The sequence below is a fragment of the Podarcis melisellensis genome (assembly GCF_964234715.1).
Source record: "Podarcis melisellensis genome assembly, chromosome: 12".
Classification (NCBI taxonomy): domain Eukaryota; kingdom Metazoa; phylum Chordata; class Lepidosauria; order Squamata; family Lacertidae; genus Podarcis; species Podarcis melisellensis.
In genome coordinates, this window is record NC_138544.1 from 59,541,406 (window position 1) to 59,556,305 (window position 14,900).

The window sequence follows — 14,900 nt, forward strand, 5'->3', positions numbered from 1 at the left end:
AGCAACCTCTGGAAATGAAGGGCTAAAAACGGTTCGAATCCCTGCGATGGGCTGAGCTCCCATTGCTCGGTCCCTGCTCCTGCCAACCTAGCAGTTCGAAAGCACGAAGTGCAAGTAGATAAATAGGTACTGCTCCGGCGGGAAGGTAAACGGCGTTTCCGTGCGCTGCTCTGGTTTTGCAAGAAGTGGCTTAGTCATGCTGGCCACATGACCTGGAGGCTCCCTCGGCCAATAAAGCGAGATGAGCGCCACAACCCCAGAGTCGGCCGCGACTGGACCTAATGGTCAGGGGTCCCTTTACTTTTTTACAGGATGTATAAGGCAGCACAGCCTGTATTAGGTATCCATTCTGGGCACTTGGGATTTGCTACCTCTGCTCCTTTTACCGATAGCCAGAGCAGTCTTTCAAATGAGCATAAAAAGGTTTACTTATACGAATCTTGTGTCCTTCAAAGCAGTGTAAAGGTAAAGGGACTCTTGACCATTAGGTCCAGTCGTGTCCGACTCTGGGGTTGCGAACTTAAAAATGGAAAGCGTAATACTGGTGGTCAACAAAAATGGTTTAAAGACTTAAGGCAAATCTTTAAAATGTAGTATAAGCACCAACAATTGGGAAACAGTGGTCTGTGAGAGCTCCAGTTGGAGAACAGCCTTGACCAAAGGTGTCCTGGGCTTTGAAGACACTCGAACTCAGGATGCAAGGGAGAAACGTGCTAATAGGAAGGCATGCTTGGCAAACCCTCACCAGGATCAACTCCAACCCGGAATCCAATGTCCCCAGTGTGGAAGGAGGTGTGGGTCCATAATTGGCCTTCACAGTCACTTATGGACTCACTGTTAAAACAGTGCTTAGGGAAAAACAAAAAAAATTCCTTCCAGTAGCACCTTAAAGACCAACTAAGTTAGTTCTTGGTATGAGCTTTCGTGTGCATGCACACTTCTTCAGATGCACACGAAAGCTCATACCAAGAACTAACTTAGTTGGTCTTTAAGGTCCTACTGGAAGGAATTTTGTTTTGTTTTGACTATGGCAGACCAACACGGCTACCTATCTGTAACCAGTGTTTAGGGAAGACAATCTTACTCGGCTACGAGGGATCGCCAGAGAAGAAGTGTGAATAATAAATTATTATCATTATGATTATGGGGCTTGGAGGCAGACGAAGCCCCCGACCCTGTGCTCTGGCGGGGCACCTGCGCTTGGCGACCTGCGCTTCTCGCGCATTCGGCTCTTGCAGGGCAACCTGCGCTGGCATTTTGAGGGTTAAAAGAAACTGGGCTGGATTCCTAGAGAGGCCGGGAAAGAAAGGGCGAGCAGGTCCTCCAGAGCCCCCCCTCCCAGCCTCTTCCAGAGAGAGGAGAGGGGGCTCGCTTTTGTCTTTCTCCTTTCCCAGAGCTTCCTCGGTGCCCCTCCTGGGATCCAGTGAGCCTCGTCTCTCTCCCCCCTGTGGGTGCAATGGGGAAAGGGGGGGCAGGGCTGCAGGGGAAGGATGCATGGGGGGCGGGTCCTGCTCAGCTCAGGAAGAGGGGGACCCCCAAGTCAGGGAGCAGAAAGTCCTACTGCCCCCAAAGACAGAGAGAGGACGAGGAGGGCAGGGGGTCTGCAACTCTATCCATGCCCCTTTGGAGGGGTCGGGGGGGGGGGAAGCGGCATGCCAGGAAACCCCATTCAGATGGATGAGCCCAGTCTCAATATCGGGGGGGGGGGGCTGGCCTGATCCTGGAGGGCTCCTCTCCTCTTCTGATGCTGAGTTCCTGCAGATGCAAGCGGAGCCTCCTTTGCACTTCCCTTACAATCAAAGCTCCCCCTCCCCCATCCTCAGATAGGACAGGGGTCTAATCCAGACTCCTGACTGGCACATGTGCACCTATTCAGACCTGCAGGCCCTACATGCTCAGAGGATCTTTTGAGATTGAACAGGAAGCCCTGTCGAGAACCTTGGCTCCCTGCACTGCAAGGGAATGGACTGGGTGGCACTTGGCGTCCCTGACGCTGGAGGTGTCTAGACCCTGGTACAAGTTCCTCACTTGTCCATCACGGTTTGACTTCATTCCTTACTGCAAGCACTGAAAGGCAGGAGCAGCCAGGCTGATTCATATCACAGAAATCCCTTCAGTTGCCTTCACATTTTGCATGGGAAGTGTCCTTCTACATGGGCTAGAGGCTGACTTCCCTTTTTTAAATAAAAGAAAATTCAGTGTCTGGGCTGTGGTGCAGACCAGCCCTTGTTTCTAGCACGACTCATCTAATCTTGCTCAATGAACCTTTTTCTTCTGCTGATCACGACAATGCATTTGCTTTGTAGGATTTCCTAGCACCTCTACTTAGAACAGACGGAACAGGGCAGAAGACCAGGGAGATTCGTTCTGATCTCTTGGAAGCTTCCTGACAGCCCAGATGGATGAGCAAGACTCAGCTGGCCCTGAAGTGGGAAGAGGCCATGACATCCAAACTGGGAGCAGTGAGGGATTCTGGGAAAACTCTGTGCAGAAGATCCTGGGAGAGGAGGACGTTCTCCGCTCAGTTGTGCAGAGCCAGCAGCTCAGGCAGTTCTGCTACCAGGAGGCCAAAGGACCCCGAGAGATTTGCAGCCGACTCTACCACCTTTACTATCAGTGGCTGAAGCCAGAAAAGCACACGAAAGCCGAGATGCTGGACCTGGTGATCTTGGAGCAGTTCCTGGCTGTCCTTCCACCGGAGATGGAGAGCTGGGTGAGGGAATGTGGAGCGGAGACCAGTTCCCAGGCGGTGGCCCTGGCCGAAGGATTCCTCCTGAGTCAGGCAGAGGAGAGGAAGCAGGCAGAGCAGCAGGTGAGAGAGACTTTCCTCTGGATAATCCTAAGGGGCTCCAAACAGGAGGGACAGTACAGTTGCTTCAGAATGAGAACAGAAATCGTGCTCTGGCGGCACGGCAGCAGCAGGAGGCCCCATTAGCTTAAGTGGTGCTTCAGGTTAAGAACCGTTTCAGGTTAAGAACGGACCTCTGGAACGAAATATGTTCTTAACCAGAGGTACCACTGTATACCGAAATTCTTTCCTAATGGCTCATCCTTTCTTTTTTTGGAAAGCTAGGAATGAGATCTGATAGCCCTGAAGTGTTTGCTTCTGCCATTCCTATTGTAATCCTTATTTTCATTCCCTTTTTTGAATCCTTGTTGCTCCTTCAGGGAAAGTTTCTGTTAGCAGAAATGCCTCAGACAGAGAGGACTCCGTTGGACACCAGAATGAGGCTGCTGGGTAAGGAGGAAGGAGTGTTTTCTCTTTTTGGTCTCATTCTATTAATATGGAAACCAGTCTTTGGGTTTTCAACTTTGGGGTGGGTGGAGACAGTTGAGGCCAAGAGGAGGGGAGATGTATTTTTACACAAATAAAATATGAAATGGGACCAAATGTCCAAATGTACTCATCACGTAAGACTTTTTCTAATGCCTGTCTTAGAGATGCACATCTGAACCTCCGAGAGAAGCCTGCAGGAATGTCTTCCCACTTACCTTTGTGTCTTGCAGGTGACAGAAGGATGCCGACAAGACCTCCTCATCCTTCTTTTCTTGGTGGTGGAACAGAAGCAGCAGCTGTGGAACCAGATCAGGTCAGAGGAAGGAGCCTTGTGGGGAGAGGCCAAGGGGTGGGGCAGCCAGGTGCCTCTGAACCCAAACATTTTTTTCCTCCTCTTGTTCTGTCAAAGCTGCCCTTAGCAAAGGCTGAAATGACATTAATGATAAATAGTAATAATACATTTTATTTATACCCTGGCCAGAGCCATGCTCAGGGTGGGTAACACCAGTAAAATTATGGTAAAATCATAATAGGGGGGGAAAACAATTTAAAATACAGGTTAAAATGCAATTTAAAATGCATCCTCATTTTAAAAGTAGCCCATAGATCAAAACCATAAGGGGAGGGAAACATAAGGGTCAGACTGAGTCCAAACCAAAGGCCAGGCGGAACAGCTGTGTCTTGCAGGCCCTGCGGAAAGATGTCAAGTCCTGCAGGGTCTTAGTCTCTTGTGACGGAGCGTTCCACCAAGTTGGGGCCAGTACTGAAAAGGCCCTGGCCCTAGTTGAGACCAATCTAACCTCCTTGCGACCTGGGACCTGTTGTCATTTGTGGACCTTAAGGTTCTCCGTGGAGCACACCAGGAGAGGCGGTCCCGTAGGTACGAGGGTCCTAGGCTGCATAGGGCTTTAAAGGTCAAAACCAGCACCTTAAACCTAACCCTGTACTCCACAGGGAGCCATTGCAGCTGGTAAAGCAGTTGGTAAAGTTAGTATAATTGATTGCCATTTGTTGCCATTTTCTTCATATGCTTAACAATGAATGCTAAAACAGGTTTCTAAGCAGTAGGCAGACTAGTAAGAGTGGTCAGGATTCACCTACCTGGCTCCATGAGTTGCACAATGGGGCCTCCCTGCTCTCCTTCCCACGCCTCGGCTGCCATGCACTCCTTAAAGTTAGTTATAGGACATTGGGAAGGTACCCTTCCACGTAACAGCGAGATGAGAGAGAGGATCTTTCCATGTGGCAAATGGGAATGTTTGTGCTAACAAAATGACATGAAGAACACAATGTGAAGTTCCACCCATTTAAACAATGATTAATACCCATCATTAAAATACGCGAAAAGAAATTTCCACAGAGACCTCAAAATCAGCATCCGTACTTAAAATGTGCAGCAAAACAATCCCACCCAAACAAGACAGCCATAAAATACCAGAGCAATGTGTAATAGATAATATTTACACTGTCTAAGAGGAGAAAATTTCCCTTTTCCTTTTAGGACCCTTTGTCATTTGAAGATGTTGCTGTTCATTTCGCAGACGAGGAGTGGGCGTTGCTGGATCCTGACCAGAGAGCTCTGCATAAGGAAGTCATGGAGGAGAATCGTGGGATCGTGGCCTCTCTCAGTAAGGCTCCCTGTTGGATCACAATACGGTGGTACCTCAGTTTAAGAACAGTCCTGTTTACGAACAATTCTGTTTAAGAACTCCGCAAAACCGGAAATAGTGTCCCGGTTTGCAAACTTTACCTTGGCCTAAGAACGGATTCCGAACGGTGGAAGGGCACCTGCGGCAGGAGGCCTCATTAGGGAAAGCGCGCCTCGGTTTAAGAACAGTTTTGGTTTAAGAAGGGACTTCAGGAACGGATTAAGTTTGTAAACCGAGGTACCACTGTATTTGTTTTGAAATTCCATACATATATCTATAGGGGAAATCTGCAATATTTTGATGGAGCTGGTTGCACTCACTGAGCGAGAGCTGGCTGTCTTGGAGGAGAAGGGGAGAAAGTGAGGGCTCTGTGACCCCCCCCCTCAAAAAAAACCTCCAGGGGAATCTGGAGCCTCCAAGGACACCCCACAGTGCAGAGGATCTTGAACGGGGCTGAGAAAGCTCCAGGAAGGATCGGGGAGCCGGTTAAGATGGCAAAGGGGAGCTATGCTCCCTCCAGGACAGAAAGCCCCTGATGTGGACCTAACCGAGTGCTAGCACCCCAGAAGGAAGAGTTGGGTCTGGGAGAAAGAGCCACAGGACCCCCAAAAGTACTTAAGAAAAAGGAAGCCCATCTCGAAAGGGCACTACGGTGACTGGGGGGAAACTGACTGTGGTTACTGTTGAGAAGAACAGGCCTGTTTGTGAGTATGAGGGAAGTGGAAGGGGGAGCAAGAAGGAAGAGGGATGAGAAAGAGAGAGGTGAACTACTAAAGCCCAAACAACTAGAAAATGGAAAGGATAAGAGGTGGAAGAGAGGATTGGAAAGGCGTGAGTGGAGGGGGGGGGTAAAAAGACGGTGTGTGTTTGAGTGACTGTCTCGCTGGTGGAAAATAGCGCTAAGGGGGAAAGAAGGGGAACATCTGTGAAGCAGCCCCTTTCTCTCTCTGAAAAAGACCACCCCAGAAAACAAAGATTTCCACTCAAGAAATCTGAGGCTAAAATTAGAATAGCAGATGCAACTGATGGACTATATGCAATTGGCGGAGATGACTGGCAGAATCCGAGACCTGGGAGAAGAAAGGATTGAAGAAGATTGGAAGAAATTCAAGATTTATTTACAGAAATATTGTGATTTAGTGGAATGTTAAGAAGGATGCTTGGTTATAAATAATTGGCCATCACTAAAATAGATCAGGAATTGGTGATAAGAGAGATTAAGAGAAACAAATCTGCAGGAGAATTATTTTATTGTACTTAAGTAAGTGGTTACAGATTTGGAAATAAGATGATAATTTGCTGGACAAAAATTTATGAATGATGTAAGTGGGAGCGGGAAACGTGAGGAAGTTCAGGGATATCATGAAACTTTGTCAAAACAAAGCAATAATGTTTATTACTGTATTCTTTTATTCAAAAACCCTAATAAATATTTATATATATAAAAAAAAGAAATCTGAGGCTAAAATTAGAGTATAAAACAGACTCCAGACAAGAGTGAATGCATGGGGGGAACCTCTTAGAGAGACTGAAAAAATAGTGTGGATGTTGAATACAGCAAGACCTGAATGGACTATTGGACAAATGTGGATTGTGGAACTTGAGTGGACTTTGGCTTGATTCAAACCTTCAAGGGGGCAGGTAACATTAGAACTCTCCCAAGGAAAGAATAAGCCAAAAGAAGACTATAGAATGCAAAGGAGACAAGGCTACAGGCAAGGAGAGAGGAGGACAGAGGGAATAAGAAAAGCAGATGGCTTAAGACTGAAGGGAGAAGGAAGAAAGAAACTTTTTATCAGTTTTGTTGGGCGGGGGTTAGTTTATTCTTTCCCTGCTTCCCATTTCTTGATGTCCAGAATTATATTTAAGGGTGATGTTTTGTTTTGTTTTGTTTTGTTTTTGAAAACTGAAAGGGAGGGGAGGATAGAAGCAGTGGTCTGAGAGAAAGAGACCAGAGGAGTGGTCATATCATGGCTTTTGATAATGTGTCCTGGGTTTTCCTGACAAGACGCCCTAGAATGCCATGGAGAGATGGACTGGAAAGTCCGAGGATAAGAGATAATGATGAATACGATATGATGCACATATGACTTGTAAAAATGCATTAAAATAAATAAATGGTGGTGCTCAGCAGTGCCACCTCCAGCACCTCTGATTCCAACACCCCTACAGCTCACCTTGAATGGAGGCGCATCTCCTAGTTTGTCTGCAAATATTCTTCCTCCATTCCTTTATATATATATATATAATAATATTTATTCAAATTTCAAAGGAAATACAAGAATGTAAAAAAAAGGGGGGAGAAAAAGGAGACAAAAAAATACAAAATACAAAAAAATAAAAATAGTTAAAAACAAATGAGTCTTTCCATATCCTTTCTTTCATCTGCCTATTTCCCTGACTTCCTCACACCTCCCTCCATTCCTTTTAAAAAACAATGATGAAGCTGGTCTGAACTGCCCCAGCATTTTTAAATGTAGGCTTTGCAATGGTAAGAGAAGTAATTTCTGTCGGGATTTATGCTTTCGTTTTTGCTTCTGTCTGTTTTTGGTTGACCAAAGGGACGACTGATGTTGGAAATGGAGTGGATTCCATGATTGGCCCAAATGAAACACATCCCAGAAAAGAGTCAGGATTTTCAAATCTCAGGTTCCCATAAATATGTCAATTAATTCCAGTCAATAAAGGCAGTGAACCCTGTAGCAGAACCTCACATCGAATTCCCTCCGTCTTTTCCCCTGTCACAAGCGTTCATTAGCATTGTTTGATCATTTGGGGCTCCATTTCTTCCTGAGGCTCTAATTAGTTTCTCTCTTCATTGTAGGAGGGGATGAATTGGAAAGGAAGGAGGAGGAGGACCATGACAAAATCTACACAGCGGAGAATCCATATCAATATATGGAGTGTGGCGAGAGCTTCAGTCTGAGCTCCCTTTCCACTTCCCATCAAATAAATCCCATTGGGAAGAAACACTATCAGTGCCTGGAATGTGGAAGGGGCTTCACTCGGAACTCCCGCCTCACGGCCCATCAAAGAATTCATACAGGGGAGAAACCCTATCAGTGCTTGGACTGTGGAAAGAGATTCACTACAAGCACAAGCTTCCATCGACATCAGAGAATTCACTATGAGGATGAAGACTATCAGTGCTTGGAATGTGGAAAAAGGTTCAGATGGAAGGTCAGTCTGACTTCCCATCAAATAATTCACACAGGGGAGAATCCATATCGGTGCTTAGAGTGTGGAAAGAGCTTCAGTCAGAGGGCCCATCTCACAACCCATCAAAGAATTCATACAGGAGAGAAGCCGTATCAGTGTTTGGAATGCGGAAAGAACTTTAATACAAGGCCAAACTACTATCGACATAAAAGTATTCACCGTGAGGAGAAACCACATCAGTGCTCGGAATGTGGAAAGGGGTTCAAGTGGAAGAGTAGTCTGGCTTCCCATCAAAGAATTCATACAGGGGAGAATCCTTATCAATGTTTGGAATGTGGAAAAAGTTTCAGGTGGAAGGACAGCTTCACTTGCCATCAAAGAATTCATACAGGTGAAAATCCCTATCAGTGCTTGGAATGTGGAAAGAGTTTCACTGTGAAGAAAAACCTCACTTGCCATCAAAGAATTCATACAGGCAAGAAACCCCATCAGTGCTTTGGGAAGAGCTTCGGTCAGAGCTCCCGTCCAATTTCCCATCAAATAACTCACAGTGTGGAGAAGCCATAGCAATTGCTGTGTAGTGATGACTGCTTGGGAGAGACTGGAGGATAGATTTGAAATTTACTGCATATTATACCTTGAGAGAAAACTATGTGAAAATCATGTATAACACCATATAAACTAGCAAAGATGTATAAAAATGTACATGCCAGAAATGTCAACAGGAGGAAGGGTCATTTTATAATATGTGGTGGTCCTGTGAAAAGGCAAAGTGTTTGGGGGGAATGATATATAATTAACTGAAAAGGATGTTTAAGCTGACAGTTCCTTAAAAACCTGAGGTGTTTCTGCTAGGAGCAATGGGGACGGAGGTTGTGAGAAAACTCACCCATTTATTTATGTAGCAACAACAACAGCTAGAACTTTATGTGCACAGAGGTGGAAAGAGGAGGGATTACCAACAAAGGAGGAATGGCTTCTGAAACAGAGGGATTATGCTGAAATGATGAAATTAACTGCCAAATTAAGAGGATATAATGAAGTTTCAAGGAGGATTGGAGACCATTGATGGATTATCTATTAAAGTATCACCCAGACATGAAGCTGTTAGCAGGATTTGAAATATTAATGGATAGGTGAAAGAATTAACAATCCTAGAGTTTAGAAAGTAAAAACTTATGTGCTGTGAAACAACTAATAAAATGGAGCAAAACATCAGGAAAGGGAGGTGGGACGTCAAGAAGAAAATTCATGGCGTAAAAAAATGATATAATGTTGTGAAATACTTTTGGAAATTTAATAAAAAATGCTTTTTTAAAAAACCAGTTGCTATGTAGTAATTAAATTTTAAGAGACTTTAATTAGTATTTGGGTGAGGATTGCAACGGTGGTTCTTGTGCTTCGTAGCCCCAGCAGAGAAGTCAGTCTCGCCTCTCAGAGCCATGGGGTGCAAGCCTGGTGCCCAATATTTCTTCATACTATGAATCCAGATCTGCAAGGTGGAAGTCATTGGCCAAGTTTTGAATGTATCAAAATCACTGAGGCCTAATTGGATCCGTAGAATGTTTGGGATCTGGTGGGCGGGGCTTGTGTGTTCTGCTCTGGAACCAGCCCCTCCAGGGGGTTCCGCTAAGAGGGACCAACGGCCTCTTTGTGCTTCTTGCCCCACACAGACTTGCTTCATGCTGTTGTATTTAGTGTTGACTCATGTTAAGCTAATAGTCTGCTAGGACCCCTTGAGCCTTTCCCCATATGCCACTGGCAATCCAGATGTTCCCCATCTGATATTTATGCATCTGGTTCTTCCTGCCTAAGTGCAGAACCTGACATTGGTCCCTATTGAATTTCACTTTCTTAGTTGGGGGCCAGTTCTCCAACTGGGAGATGTACTGATTCTTTTACAGGTGGTCCCTTTAGATCAGGCATGGGCAAACTCAGCCCTCCAGATGTTTTGGGACTACAATTCCTATCATTCTTGACCACTGGTCCTGTTAGCTAGGGATCATGGGAGCTGTAGTCCCAAAACATCTGGAGGGCCGAGTTTGCCCATGCCTGCTTTAGATATTTCAAAAGATGGCTCTTATATCTGCTCTTGGTCTCCTCTTCTCCAGGCTATCCATACCCAGGTCCCTCAACCATTCCTCAAGATGCTTGGTTACCAGACCCTTGAGCATCTTGGTGGCCCTCCTCTGGACATTTTCCAGTTGGTCAATATTCATCTTGCAGTGCCCAGAACTGGACACAGCATTCACTTTCTCTGCTTGACGCATGTTCAGCTTATGGTCTACAAAGACCCCTGCTACTAGCAAGCCAGGTCTCCCCACTCACCCCCTATATTTGTAATACAGCAGTTCTTATTTACTGAGCTGTGTGTGTGCAATTACTGCCCTCTCCCCTCTCTTCCACACACCAGCGCCCCCTCTTTTCCTCTCCTGCACAATGAGGCCACCCATCTGAGCCCCAGAAGAGGGAGCACAGAAAGGGCAAGGGTGAGTGGGCAGTGTTAAATGGTCTCTTTAAATCTGAAGGTTCATTATTGCTCCACAAGATGTGTATTTCTTTAAAGGCCAGAGCAAATAACGTGACCTAGTTTTACAGCTGTGAAGCAGTATAGCAGGTGCTGTTAAGTTGTGGTAATTAAGCTGTTGTGTGTGGTATATTAAAGAGACCATGTAGCTCTCTCAGTACCCTGGTGGATGGGTCACGCTTATTAATATATTGTAATTTAGTATAAAGGGAGTTTTTGTTATTAAAACCTAGCAAAAGTTATTTTTGCGTTCCTTGTAATGTGTGGTCTCCCCAGCATGCCTTCTGCAACGCAACTAATCTGCAAATAGGCAACAGGCAACCCCAGGACCTGCCCTAGACACCCAGACTGAGCCAGTTTGGACATCCAGGCCCTGGTTTCACACCATCAACCCCATTAGACAAAGTGTGCCTCCACCTGAGGAAGAGCGCAAAGGGAGATTAGCTTTAGAATCATAGAATCATAGACTCATAGAGTTAGAAGAGACCACAAGGGCCATTGAGTCCAACCCCCTGCCAAGCAGGAAACACCATCAGAGCACTCCTGACATATGGTTCTCAAGCCTCTGCTTAAAGACCTCCAAAGAAGGAGACTCCACCACACTCCTTGGCAGCAAATTCCACTGTCGAACAGCTCTTACTGTCAGGAAGTTCTTCCTGATGTTTAGGTGGAATCTTATTTCTTGTAGTTTGGATCCATTGCTCCGTGTCCACTTCTCTGGAGCAGCAGAAAACAACCTTTCTCCCTCCTCTATGTGACATCCTTTTATATATTTGAACATGGCTATCATATCACCCCTTAACCTCCTCTTCTCCAGGCTAAACATGCCCAGTTCCCTTAGCCGTTCCTCATAAGGCATCGTTTCCAGGCCTTTGACTATTTTGGTTGCCCTCCTCTGGACGCGTTCCAGTTTGTCAGTGTCCTTCTTGAACTGTGGTGCCCAGAACTGGACACAGTACTCCAGGTGAGGTCTGACCAGAGCAGAATACAGTGGCACTATTACTTCCCTTGATCTAGATGCTATACTCCTATTGATGCAGCCCAGAATTGCATTGGCCTTTTTAGCTGCCGCGTCACACTGTTGGCTCATGTCAAGTTTGTGGTCAACCAATACTCCTAGATCCTTTTCACATGTACTGCTCTCAAGCCAGGTGTCACCCATCTTGTATATTTATACAAGATGGTATATTTATCTTGTATATTTATACCCTGCCCATCTGGATGACTGCTGGTTTGTGTCTGCAGGATGCTCTCCCTAGGGAAGTTGTACGTTAAAGAAAATTCTGGGTTGAGAGACTACTCAGCAGCCCAGCTCGCCGGGGTACCAGTCCCCCAGGGTCCCTGCGGTCAGTAAAAGAAGGAAATTCCAGCCAAGCAATTTGGAGCAAAACAGCGGCCAGTAGACTTAGGTCCTTTATTGTTGCGCAACAGGTTCAACAGCAGCAAGTGAACCCAGAGCAGGGGTGATATTGACTTTTAAATCTTCCCACCATATTCCAGAATACAGTTCGCACAGCAGCATCAATACGTCATCTTTACATCCCTGACATGTCACCAAAGGGGAGGGGTAGACAGGGGTTACACTAGTTTAACCTTGGCAGACATGTCCAGACAAGTCCTTGGTACAAATTAGCATAAGCAGACATGACAGGGCAAGACCCAGGTCTAAGATGAGCATAGGCTAATAAGGATACCTGAAGTCTCACCACCCAAAGTACAATAAAAATCCTTTTCATGTCTGGAATCCTTGGCAAGTCTGGGGATGGGGTTAGGCTTTCCTTGGCCAACAATCAGCTCAGCAATTGTCACCTCTGGGCACTTCCTGGAGTCCCTATTTTACAAGGGCAAAATAGTGTTGGAATGGAGGAAACTGGCAAAGGAGTTGATTTTACAGTATATGATTTTTAAAGCTAGGTAACTTCCCTGAGCTGTCAAGTTGAATGGATACATTCAGGCATAATACTTGTAACATTTAACAACTTTAAAGATGTGGGGGCCCCCCTTTTATTTCTGTAACATCCTTATGAGTTTGAGTTTGTAATCTCTGCTTGAGTTTGTAATCCTTGTCAGAATACATACTTTTGAATAGATTAGTTTTTGTTACAATTAACTATTGATTTGTGAGTAGGGGCCACTCCCACTATTGAAACTTATATTGGCCTGAGTTCTTGGTGTGCTTTCTTCCAGAGCTCTCCAGGTGTCTGAACCTGCTTGGCAGATGCAGCACAGGTGGAGCCTGGGTTTATTCCTTTCCTTTTTTTGAATCACTTTTATGGGGATTTATAGATAAGGATCATGGAGACAAATAAATGGACAGTCTTTTCTCATGTCATTTGTATATCACAAAAAAGAGCAGAATAAATTTCCAGGAATATTTACAACCTATTAGCCGTCAGTGTAGCAATTCCTGGTTAATTAATTGGTTGAAACAGAAAAGGGGGAAACACGGTAGAATTTGTTAACAGACAACAGTCAGCATCCCAGAGCCAAACGCTGCCCTTCTGGTTCTGCTTCCTGTAGGTGTGAGTCATTTTCCCTCTTCCGTTACCAATGAAGCCCTATTAAGTCTTGGTCTATTTGATTAACTTTCAAGGGGTGTTCAAAGCCGAGGTAATAAATTCTGTTTCAATTTAAATTTAGAGCAACCAGATTGAGCCAAATAGAGATGCAGTGGGTGAGTTTTCTGAAGGCTGTTTTTTCCTTAAGATGCTGTGATGTGTGTGTTGTTAGTTGTGCCAAAACAACAACAACAACAACAACAAGGCTTTGTGTGTTTCTTGAGGCTTTGTGTTTTTCCACCCTTGAGGCTTAATGTTATAGGTGTTCTGGTTGTCTTATTCTTACATTTATTACCCAGGGTGGGTTATAACCATTTTAAAATGCCATATTAAAAAGAGTTGCAACAAATGTCATTCACAGGAATAGGAGGCAGGGCTCTAGTGTATTTGCTTTTATTTTTAATGATTATAGTTTAGTAATTCTTTATTGTAATGGTTAAGTGTAAACTGTTTAATATCTTCTGATACTTAGTTATACAGTTTGCTGTTATATTCTAATGGATTATTGAAGATTGCTTTATTTTATATAAGTTGCTTTTTTAAAAGTTATGGTTTTATTAACTTTTTGGTATTGGATCAGATTGTTATTAGGGGTGTGATCTTTGCTGGCTATTTTGCTGTTTCTTCAGCTTGTAAACTGCCTTGTGCATAGTAACATAGAAAAGCAGTATACAAATTAAAAGTGAAAATGAAATGAATGGGGGAGGAGGAGATCTCCAAGACAGGAAACAGAGGATCCTGCCCCTGATAGCTATTTGTGATAAATATATATATGCCATACGCAAATGATTGAATATAAATCTTAACTTGTCAGGCTGGCAACAGATGACCACAATGTAAGTGGCTGTGTTTAACTATATGAATTCTTTATACATCATATAAACATAACTCTTTTCACATTATCTAATTGAGTAGAATAATAAAAAAATAATAAATTTTATTTATACCCCGCCCTCCCCAGCCAGAGCCGGGCTCAGGGTGGCTAACACCAGTAAAATTACAGTAAAAACATAATAGGGGGGGACAGACCAATTTGAAATACAGGTTAAAATGCAATTTAAAATGCAGCCTCATTTTAAAAGTAGCCCATAGATCAAAACCATAAGGGGATGGAAACATAAGGGTCAGACTGGGTCCAAACCAAAGGCCAGGCAGAACAGCTCTGACTTGCAGGCCCCGCGGAAAGATGTCAAGTCCCACAGGGCCCTAGTCTCTTGTGACAGAGCATCCCACCAAGTCGGGGCCAGCACTGAAAAGGTCCTGGCCCTAGTTGAGACCAATCTAACCACCTTGCATACTTGGGACCTCCAAAGCGTGGTTATTTGTGGACCTTAAGGTCCTCTGTGGGGCATACCAGGAGAGGCGGTCCCATAGGTACGAGGGTCCTAGGCCGCATAGGGCTTTAAAGGTCCAAACCAGCACCTTAAACCTGACCCTGTACTCCACTGGGAGCCAGTGCAGCTGGAAAAGCACTGGGTGAATGTGATCCCGGGGCGAGGACCCCGTAAGGAGTCTTGCCGCAGCATTCTGCACCCACTGGAGTTTCTGGGACAGCTTCAAGGGCAGCCCCGGGTAGAGTGAGTTTCAATAATCAAGCCTGGAGGTGAAGCAATTAAAGACCAACATTTAGAACAGGAAATACAAATAGATCAGTTCTTATATACGTAATATCCAAATAGAAGTTTTTGTGTTCCACGTATTTACAAATGATTTAGTTTTTTAAAACATAA

At 44.9% G+C, this 14,900-nt stretch overlaps 2 protein-coding genes across 3 annotated transcripts in view; both read left to right on the plus strand.

Annotated features, from left to right (window-relative positions):
- The window catches only part of LOC309353157 (uncharacterized protein), a 76,502-nt gene that overhangs the window by 54,717 nt on the left and 6,885 nt on the right, over positions 1-14,900 (plus strand). The window lies entirely within an intron of this gene.
- On the plus strand, positions 1,405-9,298 carry LOC309353210 (uncharacterized protein). 2 transcript variants are annotated; one of them, XM_081882495.1, is made up of 6 exons: positions 1,405-1,423; positions 2,307-2,812; positions 3,169-3,238; positions 3,508-3,590; positions 4,779-4,905; positions 7,751-9,298. In XM_081882495.1, the coding sequence occupies exons 2-6, from the start codon at positions 2,399-2,401 to the stop codon at positions 8,650-8,652; spliced, it is 1,596 nt and encodes a 531-aa protein (XP_081738621.1). In that variant the 5' UTR covers positions 1,405-1,423; positions 2,307-2,398; the 3' UTR covers positions 8,653-9,298. The 2 variants fall into 2 exon arrangements, with proteins under 2 accessions (XP_081738621.1, XP_081738620.1); XM_081882494.1 differs by lacking the exon at positions 1,405-1,423 and adding an exon at positions 1,580-1,599.